Genomic DNA, 22,958 nt, shown 5'->3' with positions numbered 1-22,958 from the left:
CTTCCCTCTGCACGCCCGAGCCGCACGGCCCCGCCCCCGGAGCCCGGGAGTTGCGGGGAACTGGGGCGTCGGTCTCTTGACGTCACCACGTCCGGCGGGTGACAAACTCTCCCATCGCAGCAGGAACTGGGGCCATTGCGCAAGTGTGAGGGCTGGGCTTCTCGTGTGCTCCAGAGCCTCGCGAGGCTGGAGGCGACGTTCTTCCTGAGGGCGGCACCGGCGTCGGGCGGTGAGGTCCGGGTGTCCAGGCGAGGGGCGGAGCTGGGAGATGGCGTCCGGAGTGGCTCGCTGGCTACCACTGGCACCCGTCCGATTCTGGGCTCTCCGGAGCGGGCCAAGCTTGAGGAAAGGTGGCAATGACGGCGCCTCAGGTCAGAGCCTAGTGCCGTCGCGGTCAGTCATCGTTACCCGCAGCGGCGCCATTTTGCCCAAACCGGTGAAAGTGAGTGTCTGCCGGGAGGCGGGGTAAAGGGGCCGAGGCCAATTGCTGTGTGGAGTGCAGTGTGGACCCACGCTGATTGACAGAAGTAGAAGCCAATCATACGATCGCCTTAGACTAGAAGGCGGACCAAGGACAAATTTTTGCGCTAATGTTGCTTATTTTGAAAGGTGGGAGAAAACGGTCGGTTAGAACCCGGTGTTGAGCAGGGTGCTTGGAGACAGATGGGGGCAAAAGCTGAGAAAGATGGCATCTTGCAGTAGCTTCTCGTAAGGGGTGCGGTGCCCTATTCCTCTGGAGTCAGAAGACTCAGCTTTGTGCATCCAGTTTAGACAAGTCATGTAATCTCTGCTCTGCCTCATACAGCTGATGCAATGAAATAATGAATCGTGAAGGAATTTTGTAAATAAAGGGTATGTGGGACGGACCTTATCTTTTTATGAGTTGTCACTTGGTAGTTAATTCATGTGATATGTGGTCCTGAGAGATGTGCAGGAAATTAGTACAATCACTGTTTTTACAAAGGAACAATCAGGGCCAGAGCTGTGAAGTCAGTATCCGAGGCTAGCAGCTGAGTTAGGTCCCGGCATCCAGGTTGCTTCTTGGTACAACTCCCACCAGGTCCTATTTTTATCCACCACCGAATGCTATCCCGTGCCTTCAATACCCTTGGGTTTTTCCTAAGGAAAATGGAAACAGTCCCTTATAGCAAACAAAAGTTTGCTTTTTGACTGCAGAGCTGTGTGGGAATTAAGAAATTTCTTTTCAAGCTAGTTTGGCCTGTGCAAACTCACAGAATTGACTGCAGGGCAGTTTCACAGCAAGCAAGAAAAGAAGGTGCATGGTCTATGCTGGGAAAGAGTGGCCTTATAAAAAGGCACAGCTGAAAACCTTTTCTTTTGTAAACTCCAGGAAAATAGGAAATATTGACGAGATTTTACTGACACTCCCCCAGTCCATGTAAATAGTCATAGTGTAAAGATATGGCCACTTGCAAACACACCTGTTTATAAAATTTAATGTGGTGAAATCAGATTTCTTAGGCATCAGGAAACCTGTTAATTAACTGTATAAAATATCCCTTAACTGTACATCTTTCTGTAACCCATTTTCTTGTATTTAGTGTCTCCAAGTGGAGCTGACCATAAACCACTTACTTTCTCACCTGCTTGTTTGTAGATATCTACAACTAATTAGCAGATTGTGCCCTAACTTTGAGATGTCTAGAGTGCCTTACAGTTTTCAATATTCACTTTGGTGGCCATAACAATTACTCTCTCTCCTTTTCTAATTATTTTCCTTGCTCTGAATTTTTCCAAGGGCTTTAAAATCAAGTTGCTTATGATGGGTCTGGGGTCCATAGGAGGGAATGCCCATGAGAGGGTCTGGCCTTCTATGGTCCTGCCAAAGTGGACTCTGGAACTCACGGCCACCATTCTGACCTTCTGCAGATGTCCTTCGGCCTTCTCCGCGTGTTCTCCATTGTGATCCCCTTTCTCTACGTTGGGACACTCATTAGCAAGAACTTTGCTGCTCTACTTGAGGAACATGACATTTTTGTCCCAGAGGATGACGACGATGATGACTAAAAGGTAAGATTTGCTTTACGCCTAGATGAACCAGGAGCAGGAAGCAGAGTGGAGCATCTGACCTGTGTACAGTCTGGCCAGGGAGCAGCATTTACACACTCAGGGCAGAGGCTTTAATGAATTGACCCACTTGGCGGGTAATGTTTTTATTTTCCCTTTTCCCTGTATTGGATGAGGGTAACTTCACATTCACTGGAGTCTCTTTCAACTAAGTTGGGGGTCCTAGCAGACCTTTTCAGTTACCCTTGATGTATCATTCAGTCAATACTAAGTCTTCTTGACAATTTAATATGCCAACAGCACCATTTGAACAGTTCCATATTGAAATTTAGAAACTACAAGTCCTCCCCAGTCAGCTCTAATCACCAAGCTCTGCAGCAGTACAGCCTGTACATGGACATCACAGCGTGGTTCATATGCTGCTCAGAGATCCTTCCCCCAGGAGTTCTAGTCCTCTTCCCATTCAGCTATCTTGTGTTGACTTCCTGTGCTCTAATATATGCTGTGTGGCAGGATGACTGTTATAGATAAGAATGCTCCTGACTCCTTAGCCTGGCATTCAAGGTTTGCCATAATCTGATCATACTTTTTATCCCAGTCTCATTTTCCATATTCTTACATAACTATCCTTAATATTTACCATTTCTTACCCAGCCCCAAGCATTGGTTCATTGTCTTCCTATGTGGAAGGCTCCTTTTCAGTGCTTTCTGTCTTAATTCCAACCATTCTTCAATGTTTTTTTGAGACAGGATCTTGCACTGTTACCCAGGCTACAGTGTAGTAGCATGATCACAGCTCACTGCAGCCTTGAACTCCTGGGCTCAAGTGATCCTCCCACCTTGCTAGGACTACAGGTGCACACCATCATGCCTAGCTCATTTTTTAATTTTTTGTAGAGATAGGGTCTCACTATGTTGCTCAGGCTGGTCTTGAATTCCCATCCTCAAGTGATCCTCCCGCCTCAGCCTCCCAGAGCACTGGGATTATAGTTGTGAGCCATTGCACCCAACCTTGATGTCTCTGAAGTCTTCCTTCATCCCTCCTTCCTGAGTGACCAGTACTTTGCTTAAAACAATTCATATTATGTGCTTAAACACACACCAAAATTCTACTAAACTATGAGCTATTTGCTGGCAGGGAACATGTTTTTTTATACCTTTGGGCCCCCAGTGCCAGGTCTGTGGTGAATGCCCTGTTAATATCTGAATCCATAATCAAACATACTCAAAGCTGCCTTTCTCCTGTCATGTTTGGTAAAACTCCTCTGTGGAATTCTCTTTCAGGATGTGGATGGAGGACTGCTGTATTGCCCAGTTTACTGCTGCTTTCCTTTCTTCCAGGGTGTGGAGGAAGTTCAGAATGGAGAAGGTGCTAACTGAAGACATGGTGATGCTCTCAGCCTCTCTTCCTTCCTTGTCAGCAGAAGGGCTCAGGGAAAGCCCTCAGCCTCCCTAGTCCAGTGAAGCCTCCTGCATGGTCTGTGACCATAGCCCAGATCTCCAGGCTCTGGGAGGTTCCCCAAGATGTGCTGTCCACTGGGCACCAGAATACAAGCAACCAAATATGAATAAACATAATAAACATCAGCTACGAATGACTGAATGACAGCTAAAGTTTCTCAGTATGAGCGTGCTCTAGTTGCTGCAGTTAATTGTCTCTGCTGTCCCTTCTTCATCAGAGAAACATACACCTTTGATTCATAACCCAGGATATCAGGTGCCTATGGATCCACAAAGGTTATTATGGGGACCTGGGACCTATTTTCATTATTTACAAAAGCCCAACAAACTGTTTTCCCTAACAAAGCACTAAATCCTCAAGCTTTTATATGTTCAGCAATACTGGCTTATTATCATGTACCCAGAATGAGGAACTTTGATTGTTAACTTACAACTACTTAACTATCATTATTAGAATGATTCTTTCAAAACTTGGGTTCTGTGATATTATAATATATATATGTTGGTTTTCATCCACAGTTCCTGGCTCATAACTCCCAAAGCCCATGTTTCAGTCTTTTGTTACAATGTTGTTTCCTCCTCACATAAGAGGCACATCAGGGCCCATGTGGTGGCTCACACCTGTAATCCTAGCACTCTGGGAGGCCGAGGAGGGCAGATTGCTAAAGGTCAGGAGCTCGAGACCAGCCTAAGCAAGAGTGAGACCCCATCTCTACTATAAATAGAAAGAAATTAATTGGCCAACTAATATATATAGAAAAAATTAGCCGGGCATGGTGACGCATGCCTGTAGTCCCAGCTACTTAGGAGGCTGAGGCAGCAGGATTGCTTGAGTCCAGGAGTTTGAGGTTGCTATGAGCTAGGCTGACGCCATGGCACTCACTCTAGCCTGGGCAACAAAGCGAGACTCTATCTCCAAAAATAAAAAAAGAGGCACATCAGACCTCAGGAAACAGCATCTCTCTCCTCCTCCTTCCCTCCTTTCACCTGCTCCTTTTTCTACCCAGGACAGGCCATAGACGCCAAAAATAGACTCTTATCTTCCCCTACCTTCTTGGAGCTGGCCCTAAAGAAATTCTCTGATCTACCTTGTCTGATTGTAGGTCATAAGACCTTCATTTCAGAAGGGGTGCTGCCCCATATGGGAGAGGAAGAAGGAAGAAATTACCACACAAAGAGCCCAAGGAGAATCTGAACAGAAAGGCTTTTCCCTACTCAGTCTATTACCATTATATCATTCCCTTTTTTTTTTTTTTTTTTTTTTTGAGACAGAGTCTCGCTTTGTTGCCCAGGCTAGAGTGAGTGCCATGGCATCAGCCTAGCTCACAGCAACCTCAAACTCCTGGGCTCAAGCAATCCTACTGCCTCAGCCTCCCGAGTAGCTGGGACTACAGGCATTCACCACCATGCCCGGCTAATTTTTTCTATATATATTAGTTGGCCAATTAATTTTTCTATTTTTATAGTAGAGACGGGGTCTCGCTCTTGCTCAGGTTGGTTTCGAACTCCTGAACTCAAACGATCCGCCCGGCTCGGCCTCCCAGAGAGCTAGGATTACAGGCGTGAGCCACCGCGCCCGGCCTCATTCCCTTTTTGTACAATCACATTTCTACATGGCTGTCCATGCTTCGATCATGCCTAGCTAATGAAGTTTCCATAAAAGGCATAAAAAGACAGGATTCAGAGAGCTTCCAGATAGCTGAACACAAGGTTTTTGGAGGGTGGTACACCCAGGGAAGGCATGGAAGCTCTAAGCTCCTTCCCCCATACTTTGCCCTATGCATCTCTTCGTATCCTTTGTAATATCCTTAATTTTTTTTTTGAGACAGGGTCTCACTTTCTTGCCCAGGCTAGAGTGAGTGGCCTGGCGTCAGCCTGGGTCACAGCAACCTCAATCTCTTGGGCTCAGGAGATCCTACTGCCTCAGCCTCCTGAGTAGCTGGGACTACAGGCATGCACCACCATGCCCGGCTAATTTTTTGTATATATATATATATATATATTTTTAGTTGGCCAATTAATTTCTATTTGAGTAGAGATGGGGTCTCGCTCTTGCTCAGGCTGGTCTCAAACTCCTGACCTTGAGCGATCCACCTGTCTCGGCCTCCCAGAGTGCTAGGATTATAGGCATGAGCCACCACATCCAGCCTGTAATATCCTTTATAAGAAACCGGTAAACGTGTTTCCGAGTTCTGTGAGCTGCTCTAGTAAATGAATTGAACCTAAAGAGGGAGTTATGGGAACCAACTTGAAGCCAGCTTGTCAGATGTTCTGGAGACTCCGACTTGCAACTGGTGTCTCAGAGGGGGGCAGTCATGAACTGATGCTATCTCTAGGTAGACAATGTCAGAATTGAAGTGAAGGACAGCTAGTTGGTGTCTGCTGCAGAATTGATTGTTTGCTTTGTGTGTGGGTTCAGGACAAAGTCTTAGGTGATTGTTGAGTAAGAAAATAGAGAAAACACTGAGGCTGAGCTCTGTGGCTCACACCTTAATCCTAGCACTCTGGGAGGCCAAGGTGGGAGGATTGCTTGAGCTCAGGAATTTGAGACCAGCCTGAGCAAGAGTGAGACCGTCTCTACTAAAAATAGAAAAGATTCCCTGGCCATGGTGGTGCATGCCTATAATCCCAGCCTCTCGGGAGGCTTAGGCAGGAGGATCACTTGAGCCTAGGAGTTTGAGGTTGCTGTGAGCTAGGCTGACTCCATGGCAACAGAGTGAGACTCTGTCTCCAGAAAAAGAAAACAAAACAAACCAAACGCTGAGTTTGAGATTTTTCCCCATGTTCCTTAGGTGAAAAGATAATAAAGGGATCCTGGGTGCTGGGGTTGGGAACCTTCAGGATGGTCATACCTACAGATCCTGAACCCCTTTCCCCAGCATCTGGACTGCCCAGGGAAGGGACAGAGGAGACCACCATCCAAAGCAAACAGAGATCAGTTCTTTAACCTGAGTTGACATTTATTCTCCTATCACTTAGAGCTACACCAGAGTAGTTTGCAAAAACAGTAGGAATATTTCTATTCTGTGTACATTGAACAGCTCTATCCCTTGCAGGATGTCTAACTGGAAGGAAGTTAATGTCGTTTTAAGGACTGGTGCTTATTGTAAATACAAGGGCTAGGCCACTGAGCATCCATTTTCTCCAGAACCCAGGGAAAACTAGCCCATCTTGTCAGCTCTACTTCTGTGCCTGTTAGTGCTGTTCTGATCCCTCTCTGACAGCAAGAGCTGGTTAATTTTGGATAATCTGTGCCCTAAAACCAAGGTGTCTAGTCATGAAAGCTGTGTAAACACAACTAAAGAAATCATCCAGCTTCATACCCAGTGTGACAGTTTCTGAGCAGATGGCCTCATTTTCCTTCCTGTTTACCAACATGCAAGGCTCTGGGAAAGAGAATCCATTTTAATTTATAGCAAATACCATACTTCAGGAAAAAAGAAAGAACAGGTGGTGTGTATACCAAGACCCCACTTGTTCAGGCAAAAAATGAGACTGCAGAAAACTGGTTCACCAACAGAATTCTATCACGAAGTGACCATCGTATAATGAGTTTATCTGTGCTCTAAAATAATGAAACATCAACATACAGCTTTCCACTTCATGGGTCGTGGCCAACATAGAACTTGGACAGGAAATCCTTTGGCCTTGGTGCTTCTGTTTCATGGAAGAACCTCATAACATGTGTCCGCTGCTTCCATACTTTAATCGTTTCTTCCAGTTCCATCTTTCCCTGCAAAAGTAAGGGTGAGGTTGTCAGTCAAAGCGGTCAAGCCAGTTAAAAGCATACTACCCTGAAGGCCACGATTCTATTCTCTGCTCAGCACCGGCTTGATGAATGTCTTGGGCAAGGAATTACTCTGTCTAGACAACATTTCTGCACCTGGACAATAAGGTGGTTGGCCTAAATGATCTCTGAGACCTTTCAAATATTATTTAACTCTGTTAACTAGTCCAAAGAGGAGAGACTTCTAGGTTAACAGGCCCCTATCTTATGACTGCCTAACCTGACTGGCTTAACTTATGTTTCTGCTTAACATTTTCTCCAGGTTATTTACTGGTCCATGCTGAAACTCCCATGCTGCTAATATGACTGGCCAGGGAGACACAATCAGACCCAAGAGTTGGCCCCATTTACACAGGACTCAGGCAACCTAACTGCCTCTTCCAGCTATAAGCTGGGATCCAAGTGAAGCTGTAACCTCCAGGGATGAGGTTCAAGAAGAGTTTCAAATGCAAACTGTAGGATTTTCCCTTGAACAATCTTATAATCTATTTAACCAGGTGACAACCTCCAAGTTAACTACTCCTTTGAAACACAGAGCAGGTGCTGCGCCAGTACTTGCTTTTTAAACTTGGAGACAATCTGCTGGCTTCTTAGACCATTGGAAAAATATTTTCTTTAAATAAAAAATAAATAAATAAACTTGGAGACAAAATGTTCATCTGGGAAGACAGGAGCACTATACAAGTTGGTTGATCTTTTAAATTGGTCAGCGAAGGTCAGTTACCTTAATGACCAGAAGATCAACCACTCTGGGGTCTGTGACATGGGCATTCTTCATAAACATTTCTCGGACTTTATCCCGTCCCTGTTTCACAGTGATGTCTAGCTGGAATAAATGCACTAGAAAGAAAAACATGATTCAGGGTAGAAATCATAAAGTTAGAACATGTTTTTAAAAACTAGAGTTAAGGACATTCATTGAATACATATGGGATGCTCATTCATGCTATTCACCAAACATTAGCCTAACACTAAGCTAGGTGCTTCAGGATGTAAATAAGAGACCTGGTGTTTGCTCTCCAGGAGCTTACCTTTTGTTGGGAGAAACAAGACCAGTGTGTTTGAAACAGCAGAATAGCATAGTTCAAGAGTCTGCACAATGTGGGTTCAAATCCCATTCTATTACTATCACTTCTTTTTTTTTTTTTTTTTTTTTTTTTTTTTGAGACAGAGTCTCACTTTGTTGCCCAGGCTAGAGTGAGTGCCGTGGCGTCAGCCTGGCTCATAGCAACCTCAATCTCCGGGGCTCAGCGATCCTACTGCCTCAGCCTCCCGAGTAGCTGGGACTACAGGCATGCGCCACCATGCCCGGCTAATTTTTTGTATATATATTTTTAGTTGGTCAATTAATTTATTTTTATTTTTGGTAGAGACAGGGTCTCGCTCAGGCTGGTTTCGAACTCCTGACCTCGAGCAATCCGCCCGCCTCGGCCTCCCAAAGTGCTAGGATATTACTATCACTTCTATGATCCTGTGTAAGTTAACTTCCTTGTGCCTGAGTGTATTTATTTATCAGTGAAATGAGGATGATAATAACACATGTAACTTTGGAGCTGTTGTGAGGATCTCATGAGATAATGCAAAATGCTTACAACAGTGCCCTACGTGGAACAAGCTCTCAATCAATGTTAGCATTATTTTTACATGGAAAATCAGCAAAAAATGACAGGGTTGAAATTGATGTAAAATGACATGGCTTAGGCTATAAGTACCACATGAAGTTGGAGTTGCGGGTTTGTGCAGGTTAAGGAAGGCTTCAGTCCAACAAGTAGTTACTATTTAATACCATTATTATGTTACTTGGGGGAAGGAGAGAGGTTAGTATGTAGCTTCACTTCTCTAGGTGTTAAATTCCGATTGGAGGGACAGCCAGCTATGAATGTAAGCAAAAAATCAAAATATTCTGCAATCTGTGATTAAGTAAGTGCCTAAAGTAGTGGCACAGACTCAGTGACCTGGAACTTCACATGAAGCATATGGATGTGCTCTGAAAATAGGGTATTAGTCATTTGTGTTCCCACCCCCTAGCACATTCAGCTCTCAGTGGATTTCCTGTTGACAATGAGAGCACAAACAGGGCCTTGTGTGGCAGGTGAAATACAGACCCTGCAAGAGAAGCACACTAGGCCGTGGAACAGCATAAGCAAGGCTCACGGGCGAGAACGAGCACTGTGCTGCCCGTTCCTGCGATATGTCCACTCTGGTCTATAGAACTATCACAACCAAATCTGAAAACGATGAGGGCCATTTAGTGACTCTATTAATCAACAATAAAGCTTCAGAGGGGCGAGGTGGCTCACGCCTGTAATCCTACCACTCTGGGAGGGCGAGGTGGGAGGATCCGCTCAAGGTCAGGAGTTTGAGACCAGCCTAAGCAAGAGTGAGACCCTGTCTCTACTAAAAATAGAAAGAAATTAATGGGGCAACTAAAAATACATAGAAAAAAATTAGCTGGGCATGGTGGTACATGCCTGTGGTCCCACCTACCCGGAAGGCTGAGGCAGAAGGATTGCTTGAGCCCAGGAGTTTGAGGTTGCTGTGAGCTAGGCTAATGCCTCGGGCACTTAAGCCCGGGCAACAGAGTGAGACTGTCTCAAAATCAAACAACGCTGGGTGAGGTGGCTCCCGCCTGTAATCCTAGCACTCTGGGAGGCTGAGGCGGGAGGATCGCTCAAGGTACAGGAGTTTGAGACCAGCCTGAGCAAGAGCAAGACCCCATCTCTACTATAAATAGAAAGAAATTAATTGGCCAACTAAAAATATATAGAAAAAATTAGCCGAGCAGGGTGGCACATGCCTGTAGTCCCAGCTACTCGGGAGGCTGAGGCCGAAGGATTGCTTGAGCCCATGAGTTTGAGGTTGCTGTGAGCTAGGCTGATGCCACAGCACTCTAGCCAGGGCAACAGAGTGAGACTCTGTCTAAAAACAAACAAACAAACAAACAAACAAACAAAAAAACCAAAACAATAAGCTTCAATCTTTAATTACACTCATAACTTAGTGACTATGATAAAGTATCTGCTAAGGGAAATATAGTGCCACATGGCAAAGAAAACAAGGTTTCTGATCCAACCAGGGCATAAGCAATAGCATAAATCTAATAGGAGAACTGGCATCCCAGCTTAATAGGTAAATGTTAACAACAGAGAGGACAGAGAGGATCATTCACGCTAGAAAAAACTTAGTGTCCATGGACAGGGTCTCATGGAGAGCCAATTATACACATCGCTTTCCAAATCTGCCTTCAATGACTTCACTTTGATAGCCTAAAAAGCAATCATGGTGGGAATATTTATGCCATGGAAAATGGCAAACACTATAAATTTGAGTTTTTCCCCCAGAAAGCTGGTCACCAAGATATTATATTAGGAATTTCAGAAAAGAGCAAAGGGACAGTAAGACAAAGAGATGCAAAAACAAATGTGAACAAACATGGAACCTGGAATTTAGAATCTTAACACTTGGTAGGAGTGAGGCCTAGAGCACTGTGGTGTCTTGGTGGCCATACCAGTGGTCTTTGGCAAACATGGGCCTAGACTCCAAGCTATTTTTTATTTTATAATACAGTCCTCTTTTAAGAAAAGGAATGTGAGGAATCTCCCTGCTTACCTTTCCTGAATTTTTTTTCTTTTTGAGACAGAGTCTAGCTCTGTGGCCCTAGAGTGCCATGGCATCAACCTAGCTCACAGCAATCTCAAACTCCTGGGCTCAAGCGACCCTCTGCCTCAGCCTTCCAAGTAGCTGGGACTATAGGCAAGCAGCACCCCACCTGGCTAATTTCTTTCTCTTTTTTTTTTTTTTTTTTTTTTTTTGAGACAGAGTCTCGCTTTATTGTCCAGGCTAGAGTGAGTGCCGTGGCGTCAGCCTAGCTCACAGCAACCTCACACTCCTGGGCTCGAGCGATCCTTCTGCCTCAGCCTCCCGAGTAGCTGGGACTACAGGCATGCGCCACCATGCCCGGCTAATTTTTTATATACATATCAGTTGGCCAATTAATTTCTTTCTATTTATAGTAGAGACGGGGTCTCGCTCTTGCTCAGGCTGGTTTTGAACTCCTGACCTTGAGCAATCCGCCCGCCTCGGCCTCCCAGAGAGCTAGGATTACAGGCGTGAGCCACCGCGCCCGGCTCTTTCTCTTTTTAGTAGAGATAGGGTCTCACTCTAGCTCAGGCTGGTCTCAAACTCCTGATCTCAAGCAATCCTCTTACCTCAGCCTCCCAGAATGCTAGGATTACAGGCGTGAGCTACCACACTTGGCCTCCTACATTTTTATTAATATTTCAGAGTCCTGCCCAACCTTGGGAACAAAAAAAAACCAAAGTGTCTCTAGGCATACTTACGGGAGTTGGTGCCCATCAGCACCAGCTCATGATCTCCTGAGCCACACACCAGGGCACTGGGTGTATGAATCTTCTCTTCAGCAAAATATTCAAGTGCATAAATGCAAAGTTTTGCTTAAAATTTTAGCAGGTCACAGATCCCCCAAGTAGCCATCCTCCCAGGTAGGAGGATGTATGTATGTATGTATGTATGTATGTCTCCAGAGAGACATACATTTGTCCTAGGTTCCCTCCTCTCATCCCAACACCCTGAACATACCCATCCACCTGTAAGAAAGCTGCTAAGGCAAACAGACATAGCCTAGCTGAATTGTTCTAAGTTAGTGGTTCTCAAACCAGTGACGATTTTGCCCCCCAGAACATTTGGTAATGTCTGGAGGCATTTTTGGTTGTCACAACTATGGGGAGAGTGCTACTGGCATCTAGCAGGTAGAGGCCAGGGATGGTGTTAAACTCCTACAATGTACAGGACAGCCCCATACAACAAATGCGCTGTTGAACTCTGGGGTAATCAATTCCAACTGTTCTTTCTCAACTAACAGATTCCTGGCTTATTTTTTGAATCCTGAATATTTAAATTTCAATTTGAAAAAATCTGAGGCTCAAAAGGAAGGTAAGAAGTGCCCCTTTTGGATGAAGGTGACTTTTCCACAGTCTCTGTGTGCTTTCCTAAAGTTATTGTTAAGGCTTTCCTGAGTCCAGAAGGCTCTGACAGATTAGGAAGGACAACACTGATATAGCTCTCAGCTGTTTGCTCCAATTCGCTTTGGTACTAGGCAATCCTTGAATGGGAAGGCAGCATGGTGTAACGGAAAAGATTGTGGGATCAGGGGTCAAATGAGGTGAGTACAGACTTCAGACCTTTAGGAACTATAACCTTGTCTGGGATACAGCCTCCTCAGCCTGTTTTCTCATCTAAAAAATAGAAAATAACCTCTAACCTAATTCCTTTACAAGAATATGGTCAAAAATCAAGTGACAACACCTTACAAACAGTAAACATGACACAAATGTTGGCTGTTAAAGTGTTTAGCACTTTTTTTCCCATACCTCTATTATACTTTGGGTTTAATTATCTGGTATATGTCTATCTCCCTGACTAGACCATTAAGACCATTGAAGGCAGGGCCGTGATTTATTCACTTTTGTATCTCTCTAGACATCTACTATTGACCCTGGAGTACTAGAGGTACTCAGTAAAATGGAAATTAAATGAATGAACTGTTTCTACAAAAAGTTTCCTGTTGTGGCCAGCAGGCAGCATTTCATATTTTTTCAAAGGAGAGATTCAAAGGCAGCTCTGTCCCTCTGCTCCCGTGCCAAACTGGGTTCCGAGAGATTCAGGGAACACTACAACAGGAGCTAAGAGCCAGGTATCAGAGTTTTATAGTCAGGCTCTCCTACTTATTAATGGTATGACCTAACACAGGATTCTGTGCCTTGGTTTCATCATCTATAAAGTGGGGAAACAATCAGACCCCACCGTAAAATAAGGCAAGGTAAAGCATTTAGCATAGCGATGAGCTATATATAATAAGCATTTCAATACATGTTAGTTATCAATACTATCACTAATTGCCAATCCTTGGTTTGGTTCCTCAGCGGGAGTCATGGTGATGGAGGCCATGACACCAGTGTAGCACAGGCCTGAGCAAGTGACCGGCTTCAGACCACTGATCTTCCCCATGAGGTTGTACTGCCCCTTGATCCTTCTTTTCCCCTGCTCTCTAAGCTCCTGTAACCCTCTCCCTTCTTTTCTTCCTCTCAGGACCCTTTTGACTCTTAGCACTCTCTTCCCAAACAGTTTTTTTTTTTTTTTTGAGACAGAGTCTCACTTTGTTGCCTGGGCTAGAGTGCTGTGGCATCAGCCTAGCTCACAGCAACCTCAAACTCCTGGGCTCAAGCAATCCTCTTACCTCAGCCTCCCAAGTAGGTGGGACTACAGGCATGCACCACCATGCCTGGCTAAGTTTTTCTATATATTTTTAGTTGGCCAATTAATTTCTTTCTATTTTTTTTAGTAGAGACAGGGTCTCTCTCTTGCTCAGGCTGGTTTCCAACTCCTGACCTTGAGCGATCTGCCCACCTCGGCCTCCCAGAGTGCTAGGATTATAGGCATGAGCCACCACGCCCAGCCTTCCCAAACAGTTTTTTTTTTTTTTTTTTTTTTGAGACAGAGTCTCACTTGTTGCCCAGGCTAGAGTGCCGTGGCGTCAGCCTGGCTCACAGCAACCTCAATCTCCTGGGCTCAGCAATCCTACTGCCTCAGCCTCCCGAGTAGCTGGGACTACAGGCATGCGCCACCATGCCCGGCTAATTTTTTGTATATATTTTTTTAGTTGGTCAATTAGTTTCTTTCTATTTTTGGTAGAGATGGGGTCTCGCTCAGGCTGGTTTTGAACTCCTGACCTTGAGCGATCCGCCCGCCTCGGCCTCCCAAAGTGCTAGGATTACAGGCGTGAGCCATCGCGCCCGGCCTCCCAAACAGTTTTTGAGGGAAGATCCTGGGAGCGGGTTGGTTGGTTGTTTATGGATTTATTCATTCATTCATCTGTGCAAGTCCACACAGAAAGGGAGGGTTTCTAAATTTAGAAGAAGTTGGGTCTTAACAGCCAGCGAACCTGGTTTCCATCTTCAACTCAGCCATTAAGTTTTGTCCTTCACAAATCACCCTTCCTGAATCTGGCCTCCTTCCCCCCATACCTCCCACCAGAAACAAGGAAGGGTTTTGGACACTCAAAGAAGTATTCTTGAAGTTTTTAAACATCTGAATTTGAACTGCACCCCCTCCCACTTGCTACTGTCACCACCCCACACACACACCCCTACTTTCCACCCATTCCCAAAAGGCATATATAGTCTCTAAACCAGCAGATCATTCAAGTTCCTCCTTCCCCAGTTTCAGGTGGGTTTAAGTGCTGATCATTAGCAATTTTTCAAAAGTCACCTTGAGGATAGGACTCTGTGGAGTAGACAGTTAATCACACAGCAAAGAACTGGGTTCTGCAGGGAGACTCCTGCTAGGGTAAGCCCTTTAAATAACAATAACACAGCAGCCAGTATTTGAGGGGTATTAACTAAGTGTCACCCTGTTCTAAGCACTTTAGATATTCTAACCTATTTAATAAAATAAGTCTCTGAAGAAGGCACTATTATTATCTTCATTTTACAGATGAGGAAGCAGAGGCACAAATGAAATAACTGGCCCAAGGTCACATACCTATTAAAGAGCAGAGCCTGGAGACAAGTCCATGCTCCCAAGCACCGTGTTCCACTGCCTCTCACATACAAGTAGGGAAGTAGCAGCCTGAGGAACGCTGTACTGCTCAACTCACTCAAAAGCACCTTCTCTCTCAGACTAGCATGATAGTCTATGTTAAAAACACTAAGTCAAATCAAGAAAATAACAAAATATCAACAGTCCCCGACATTTGTACTGTCCTTGACAGTTTAGATGAGATTTACCCCAGCCTTTCTTTTATCTAGTATAATGGGCAGCACTGAGGGGGATACCAAGATAAGAAAACAGTCTCTGCACTCTGGGAGCTTACATACTAATCTTTTAGGTGAACAGACTGGTTTTATGCCATCTAAGTGAAGGGAAGGGCGCCGAGGTGATGGGGGGCAGAACAACAGGGGCCAGGGAGAGAAATTCAATAAATACTACAGGCAGGGCCAGCTAGGGAGCAAGGTTTAGGAGACTGGAGGGGAGGGAGAAACAGAAAAGGTGGCCAGGCGCGGTGGCTCACGCCTGTAATCCTAGCTCTCTGGGAGGCCAAGGCGGGCGGATTGCTCAAGGTCAGGAGTTCGAAACCAGCCTGAGCAAGAGCGAGACCCCGTCTCTACTATAAATAGAAAGAAATTAATTGGCCAACTGATATGTATATAAAAAATTAGCCGGGCATGGTGGCGCATGCCTGTAGTCCCAGCTACTCGGGAGGCTGAGGCAGGAGGATTGCTCGAGCCCAGGAGTGTGAGGTTGCTGTGAGCTAGGCTGACGCCACAGCACTCACTCTAGCCTGGACAACAAAGCGAGACTCTGTCTCAAAAAAAAAAAAAAAAAGAAACAGAAAAGGTACCACTAGACTTACTGGACCACCCGGGGAGAAGTCACTTCCCTTCTCTGGTCCAGTTTCTTTCCCTATAAGGAGAGGCGGGGTGGGAACTGGATGACTGCTGAAATCCTACAGCCACTTGGGTTATAAAACCTAGTGGGCGTCTGTAATTATATCTTGGAACTCCAGGGTTGACTTTGGGTTCCAGATCCACCTGGGCTAGCTCTGGGCTTTGGGCACGTCCCTTCGCCTCTTGGGGCCTCAGTTGCCTCACCTACAAAATGAGTAGGTCATTGACAGTCCTCCGCCCTCCCTCCCGGGGGTGCTGTAAGAATTACGGGGGACAAAAGAGACCAAAGGCCTGAGGGCTGTACGGATGCTGGGCACGGCCAGTCTGACCCGCGGCACCGCCGCCAGGTCGGGCCCATCATATGCTCGGCTGACCCTCTTTCCCTGAAGCATCCGGAGTCGCCTCTGCCCAAGTTAGTGACCTCAGCTCGGCCCGAGAGAGAGAAAAGTGGGCCGAGCTGGCTGCGACCTTGAGCTGCTGCCTCCGGGGCCCCACGTGCGCCGCTGCCTCTCACCAGTGTTCGGCACCTCCCGATACCAGGCGCGGTAGAGCTCGCGAACCCTCCGCTTGGCCTCGCTCATGTCTCGACTGAAAATGGGCTTCACAGAGATGCTGGCCGCAGCAGCAGCCCGGCTGACGCCGCCCGACGCCATCTTGCTAGGAAACCACCTCCCCAGCCTCACCCGCTCCTCAAGCAGCGCGCGGGGCCCGGGGACGAATGTCTTTTCTCATTGGCTGAAATGGAACGCCACGCCCCTATGTTGAGAACAGCTGGTGGAGGCTGCGCATGCTCATTTGCAGAAACACCCCTTGGCCGTGCGTCCGCCGAGCTGTCGCTCTAAAAAGCCGGTGGTGCCGCCAGGGGGCGCTCAGGCCCTAGGCTGGCCGGGAGCTGGCGCCGGGGTCGCGGAGCGGCTGTCCGACGCCCTCTGCGCTCCTGGGTAGCGCCCCAGAGGCCGCGAAGAACTTCCTTGACCAGTCCCTGCGCGCGCGCGGGCCGCGAGCCCTCGGGGCGACGGCTGAGGCAGATATTGGCGCCTGCGCTGTCGTGGCGCTGGCCCGGCCCCTCGGCGCCTTTTCCGCAGCAACAGTGTGTCTATATGATAATATATATATGCCTATCAACCAAGCTCGCTCTTAGTGCTTAAATGTCAAAGCACTGTCCTGACCTTTAGCTCCTTGGCGTTTCTCCACAACCCCGGTAGGTAGGTTATAGCATCAGTCTTTTAGACAAGAACATTTGCATCCCAATTCCTGATTTCGGTGAAAAGCAGCCCAGAATTCTGAAGCTGGAAGGAGCCTTAGATTGTCCATTCTGGGTGTCTCTTGCTTTGCTGGCATTTTCCCACTGAGGTTATTATCTCCGAACACCAACGGGAGCCTAGCAGTGTGAGGGCAGAAATATCAGCTGACAACAGGACAGGCCTGCTCAGGATACTGTACGTAGTCTACTCTCCTAGGTCCGGTGGGTACTGTTAGCACCCCCATTTAACAGGTGAGGAAACTGAGGTGGGGCAGAGTCTAGGTCACTTGCCAGATTAGGTGCCCCCCACCACCACCCAGCCCTGACTCTTGCCAAGGGTGCCTGGTCTTTTTCTGTAAGTGCAGTTGACAGACACTTTGTTGAGTACTGAGGAAGGGCCAGTGGCGAGGGCTGAGTTTAGCTCTGGGAATGTAAAAGGCACAAGGTTTCTTTTTAGGTTGATGGAAATGCTCTAAAATTACTTTGTAAAATAGTATACAACTTTTAAAAATATACTAAAATTCATTGAATTGTACACTTAAAATGGGTGAAGAATAAATTTTATTGTATGTAAATTATATCACAATAAAGCCCTTGGGAGAAAAATGGTCTCTAATGATTTTTCAACTGTATAAAGTCCAGTGGATTTTAGTTAATGATGCCTTCCTGCTCTCATTACCTTAAAAAAAGAAAAAAATCCTGTTTTCCTTACTAAAATCTATGATTTTAGAAAATTGGGAAAGAACAGAATAGTGCAGAACATAAATAACCTCCCTAGAAGTAGAGGTGATGTAGTACATAGTAAAAAGAATTGGAGCTTTATAGTCACACTGTGGCCAGGTACAGTTGTTCTTGCCCATAATCCCAGCACTTTAGGAGGCTGAGGTGGGAGGATCACTGGAGCCCAGGAGTTTGATACCAGCCTGGGCAACATATTGAGACACCTATCTCTACAAAAAAATTGTTTAAATATCTGGGTGTCATGGTGTGCACCTGTAATCCTAGCTACTTGGGAGGCTGAGACAGGAGAATCACTTGAGCCCAAGAGTTCGAGGTTACAGTGAGCGGTGATGGTGCCGCTGCACTCCAACCTGGGCTACAGAGCAAGAACCTATGTCATTCATAAATAAATAAATAAAGTCAGACTTTGATACCAGTTTTTTTTTTTTTTTTTTTTTGAGGCAGAGTCTCACTCTGTTGCCCCTGCTAGAGTGCCTTGGCATCAGCCTAGCTCACAGCAACCTCAAACTCCTGGGCTCAAACAATCCTTCTGCCCCAGCTTCCCAAGTAGCTGGGACTATAGGCATGTGCCACCATACCCGGCTAATTTTTTTTCTATGTATTTTTAGTTGGCCAATTAATTTCTTTCTGTTTTTAATAGAGACAGGGTCTCACTCTTGCTCAGGCTGGTTTCAAACTCCTGACCTTGAGCGATCCACCCACCTCAGCCTCCCAGAGTGTTGGGATTACAGGTATGAGCCACCACGCCCGGCCAGATACCATTTTTAAGCTATATGTCAAGTTACCTTTGGTTTCCACATTTGTAAAATGAGGATAATGATGACTACCATACAACACTGGGAAGACTAAATGAGATAATATATATATGAAATGTCTGATTTCTAATCAAAAGTGTAGTTTATCCTAGCATTCTGGGAGGCTGAGGGAGGTGGATCATTTGAGCTCAGGAGTTCAAGACCAGCCTGAGCAACAGCGAGACCCCGTCTCTACTAAAAAAATAGAAAGAAATTAGCCAGACAACTAAAAATATATAGTGGCCAGGCGCAGTGGCTCATGCCTGTAATCCTAGCACTCTGGGAGGTTGAGGGAGGTGGATCATTTGAGCTCAGGAGTTCAAGACCAGCCTGAGCAACAGTGAGACCCCGTCTCTACTTAAAAAAATAGAAAGAAATTAGCCAGACAACTAAAAATATATAGTGGCCAGGCGCGGTGGCTCATGCCTGTAATCCTAGCACTCTGGGAGGCTGAGGCAGGCAGAATGCTCAGAATGCTCAAGGTCAGGAGTTTGAAACCACCCTGAGCAAGAGCGAGGCCCCATCTCTACTAAAAATAGAAAGAAAATTAATTGGCCAAATACAGTATATAGAAAAAATTAGCCAGACATGGTGGCACATGCCTGTAGTCCCAGCTACTTGGGAGGCTGAGGCCAGAGGATCGTTTGAGCCAGGAGTTTGAGATTGCTGTGAGCTAGGCTGACGCCATGGCACTCTAGCCCGGGCAACAGAGTGAGACTGTGTCTCAAAAAACAACAACAGCAACAACAACAACGACAACAAAACATATATTCAGTGGTTTGGGGTAGAATGTTCTATAAATGTCAGTTAGCCCCATTTGTTCTAGAGTTCTGTTTAAATCTATTGTTTCTTTGTTTATATTCTGTTTGGAGCATCTGTCCTGTTCTGTCAGAGGGGTGTTGAAGTCTCCAACTATTATGATGTTGCTGTTTATCATTTTGTTTAGATCAAGTATAATTTGCATTATGAATCTGGGTACACCTGAGTTAGGTGCATAAATATTTAGAATTGTTATGTCCTCTTGTTGAATTGTACCCTTCATTAATATATAGTGACCCTCTTTGTCTTTCATTACTTTTGTTGATTTGAAGACTAAGTTATCTGAAATCAGAACTGCCACGCTGACTTTCTTTTGGCTTCTGTTTACTTAAATATTGTTTTCCATCCCTTCACTTTGAGTCTAAATGCATCCTGTAGACTGGGTTACATGTGTTTTCTGAGTACAGCAAATACTTGGCGTGTGAATATTTATCCATTTGGCCAGCCTATGTCTCTTTAGTGGGCAGTTCAAGCCATTCACATTTATTGAGAGAATTGATAAGTGGGGCAAATTTCAGTTCATCCTGTTGAGTTGAACTTTGTTGCTTTGTTTTCTCTCTTGAGCCATTGTGGTATCTGGACTTTGACTTTTGAATGATTTTACATTCGTGAGAGTTTATTGTGCTGATCCATGTGTAACATTGTTTTGAGTACTTCCTCTCCAGGTCTTGTCTTGATGAATTCCATCAGTCTTTGCTTGTCTGAGAAAGTCTTTATTTCTCCTTCATATACAAAATTTAGTTTTTCAGGGTACAAGATTCTAGGCTGAGCATTATTCTGTTTGAGAAGAGTGAGAGTGGGGCCCCAGTCTCTTCTTGCTTGTAAGGTCTCAGTTGAGAAGTCTGCTGTTATTCTGATAGGTTTTCCTTTGTAGGTTACCTGCTTCTTTCACCTTACAGCTCATAGGATGGTCTCTTCAGTGGTTAATTTGGTCAGTCTGGTGATTGTGTGTTGTGGTGTCTTCCTGTTTGCGATGAATCTCCTAGGAATCATTTGAGCTTCTTGTACCTGGATATCTAGATTTTTAGCAAGGCCTGGGAAGTTTTCCTCTATTAGATCCTCAAATAGCTTATTGAACCCTTGTGTATTTTCTTCTTCACCCTCATGGATGTCTATGATTCTCACATTAGGCTTTATCATGTAATCCCACATTTCTCGTAGGCTTTGCTCTTTTCTCTTATTTCTCTGCTCTTTGTGACTGACTTATTCAATTGAAAGGTGTTATCTCCAATCCCTAAGATTCTTTGTTCTGTTTGATATACCCTGTTTTTAAGGCTTTCCACTATGTTATGTAATTCCTTGAATAAATTCTTAATTTCCAGAAGTTCTGTTTGATTTTTTAATATTTCAATTTCTTTAGTGAATTTTTCTTCCAAGTCCTGGATTTTTTTAGGTATGGTTTCCTTATGTTGGTTATACATTTTTTCTTGCATATCATTGAGTTTTCTTACAATCCATGTTCCAAATTCTTCTTCTGTCATTTTAGTGTTCTGAATTTGGTTGATGTCCATTGCTCAAGAGCTGGTATTTTCCTTTGGGGAAATTTCTGTTTGATTCTTCATACTTCCAGAGTTCTTTTGTTGATTCCTTCCCATCTGGATCAGCTATTGCTTCTTATCTTTAGATTTTCATTTGAATAATGACACACCATGTTTAGTGTCTGAGCCAGTAATAGGTGGTGTTTGTGGTGGTAGGTGGTGACCATACCTTGTATGATGAGTCAATAGTTGCACTTAAAGTGTGTGCAGAATGACCTCCCTGTCAGTGGCGCTTGCTGGGATGAGCAGACTGCAGTATTGTTTTGGGGTCCTGTAACCAGCTCTTTTTCCTCTGGAGAGGCACTCTAGTGCCTCAGGTGGGAGGTGGGGCTCTGGGACTTCCAAGTGTGTCCTTATTCTCCACCTCAGTGGGGGCAGGTGGGGGAGAGTCTGGGTGGAGCTGGGTTGGGTGAGCCTGCCCTCAAGCACAACAAATGCTGCTAGCAGGGGTTAAAGGTCTATTCTGTGCTCCTGGGCAAAGTTGCCAAGGAGGGGCTGACGTGGCCCCACTCAGCTGAAAAAGTGTGTGGGGGTGAGGCTGTCTGAGACCTGCAGTCTGGAGAAGGCCTTGCTCCTTTCCACTCTCCCCTATTCCGTGGTTTCTCCTGGGCCTAAACTCTTCCAGGAGGCAGGACCTCAAGCCAGTGGATCTCCCCTGGCTGTGATGTGGGCCAAGGGGGTTCCCTTCCCAGGATTGCAGCCTGAGCTGTGGGCAAGGCCCTCCTGTGGAAGGAGGATTGCCCCTCAAGCATGCTGTTCTGCCCCTGAAGGCACACACAGTAGGCTCGCTCACAAATATCCCTTCTGTGCCCCACAGCAATGTGATGGAGACCTGGGTATACTTCAGGCCTGTCCTCTGGAGATCAATCTCTGAATCCGCCAGGGAGAGGAGTGCTGGTCTCAAGTCACCCATGGGGTGCCCAAGCTGGATTGATGTCTATCCATCTTGGGATTTGCCCCACTCTCAAAGAGTCACCAGGCAAGTGGCACCTGGGAGGGCTAGAGAGTAGGGGGCTCACAGTCTGAGTACCCCTCAGTCTGCTGGAGGGCCCCAAAAGGAAAGGTCCCATGTCCTGCTGATGTCCCTGGAGGCTCAATTGTCTCTATCGGCAGCTGCAGGTAGGGAACGGGAAGGGGAGAATGAGGCAATATGGCACCTGCCAACCGGCTCAGGTCTGCGTGCCGGGAGGTGCCCGAGGGAGCTAGGAGCCTGAAGCCCTGTCACTAAGAGGCTCCATGCTCACTGGCAGCAGCTGTGACTAGGCTGGTGTTGGCAGGTGTCTCCAACTGCCCAGGAGCCACCAGCAGTCCGAGAGGCAAAAAAGGGGAAAGTTAACTACCCTACCTACTGTTGTCGTTGTTCTCCACGCCTCTCAGAGGCCTTTCTCCTTCGAGTTCTCTTCCACAACTTCTTCCCATAGAGTGTCCTGTGGTTTCAGGCACCCTTCCTTCCGCCCCTCATCTGATGTATGTTTGTCTGACTGTTTATTTTTTTCACTTTCTTCTAAAATCTGTCTTTCTTGCAGAGACACTCTGGCTGGTGGTTTTTCTCTGCCGCCATCTTGCCTCAGGCCCCAACATTCCTTCATCATAATGTTGATGACAAAAACAATCGATTACTGGTGGGGCCCCTGTTTGTGTGGAGTTCACATGTTCTCCCCTACATGCGTTTTCTCCGGGTCCTCCAGTGTGCTCTCACATCCCAAAGATGTGCGTGTTAGGTTAATCAGTGTGTCTCCATTGTCCCAGTGTGAGTGTGTGTGTTTGTGTGAGAGTGCATGCTGCATCCAGGGCTGGGTCCTGCCTTGCAACCTGAGCTGCCAGGAGACGCTCTGGCCACCTGTGACCCTGAACTGGAATAAGCAGGTTGGAAAATGAATGAATTGATAAATACAAATTATTGCTAAATAAAAACTCACAAAGTTAGATGATCATCGTACAGATGCACGACAATAAAGGATGCAGTCCAAAAGCACTCAGTGAGTCACCATATCCGTGACTGTTTTTGAACTGCATGGTGGCAGGAGGTGTTCCGCACAATTTGCATCACTACAACCACAGTCACTCACTGATTCATGAAAA

The 22,958-nt window shown here is 45.9% G+C and overlaps 2 protein-coding genes across 3 annotated transcripts; one reads left to right on the top strand and one right to left on the bottom strand.

Moving 5' to 3' along the window:
• The first annotated feature begins 105 nt into the window (after positions 1-105).
• Positions 106-3,631, top strand: SMDT1 (single-pass membrane protein with aspartate rich tail 1). Of its 2 annotated transcripts, none has more exons than XM_076006956.1 (3): positions 106-442; positions 1,891-2,031; positions 3,313-3,631. In XM_076006956.1, exons 1-2 carry the CDS (start codon positions 269-271, stop codon positions 2,026-2,028), a joined length of 312 nt encoding a protein of 103 aa, XP_075863071.1. In that variant the 5' UTR covers positions 106-268; the 3' UTR covers positions 2,029-2,031; positions 3,313-3,631. The 2 variants fall into 2 exon arrangements, with proteins under 2 accessions (XP_075863071.1, XP_012597286.1); XM_012741832.3 differs by having other exon boundaries at positions 111-442; positions 3,370-3,631.
• A 3,393-nt stretch (positions 3,632-7,024) lies between these two features.
• Positions 7,025-16,463, bottom strand: NDUFA6 (NADH:ubiquinone oxidoreductase subunit A6). Its single transcript, XM_012741830.3, has 3 exons — positions 16,256-16,463; positions 8,001-8,116; positions 7,025-7,222 (listed from the first exon to the last, which is right to left on the bottom strand). Exons 1-3 carry the CDS (start codon positions 16,392-16,394, stop codon positions 7,091-7,093), a joined length of 387 nt encoding a protein of 128 aa, XP_012597284.1. The 5' UTR covers positions 16,395-16,463; the 3' UTR covers positions 7,025-7,090.
• Between the last annotated feature and the right edge of the window lie 6,495 nt (positions 16,464-22,958).

This window comes from Microcebus murinus, chromosome 10 (assembly GCF_040939455.1).
Source record: "Microcebus murinus isolate Inina chromosome 10, M.murinus_Inina_mat1.0, whole genome shotgun sequence".
Classification (NCBI taxonomy): domain Eukaryota; kingdom Metazoa; phylum Chordata; class Mammalia; order Primates; family Cheirogaleidae; genus Microcebus; species Microcebus murinus.
This window is presented reverse-complemented; position numbering and strand designations above follow the sequence as displayed.

What these genes read in the sequence shown, in the direction of transcription:
- SMDT1 (XM_076006956.1), top strand. Translation starts at nt 269, where the DNA reads ATGGCGTCCGGAGTGGCTCGCTGGCTACCACTGGCACCCGTCCGATTC. An exon ending in TTTTGCCCAAACCGGTGAAA is followed by an intron (nt 443 to 1,890) that starts GTGAGTGTCTGC and finishes GACCTTCTGCAG; the next exon opens with ATGTCCTTCGGCCTTCTCCG.
- NDUFA6 (XM_012741830.3), bottom strand. Translation starts at nt 16,394, where the DNA reads ATGGCGTCGGGCGGCGTCAGCCGGGCTGCTGCTGCGGCCAGCATCTCT. An exon ending in TCGGGAGGTGCCGAACACTG is followed by an intron (nt 8,117 to 16,255) that starts GTGAGAGGCAGC and finishes TTTTCTTTCTAG; the next exon opens with TGCATTTATTCCAGCTAGAC. An exon ending in TTGATCTTCTGGTCATTAAG is followed by an intron (nt 7,223 to 8,000) that starts GTAACTGACCTT and finishes TTACTTTTGCAG; the next exon opens with GGAAAGATGGAACTGGAAGA.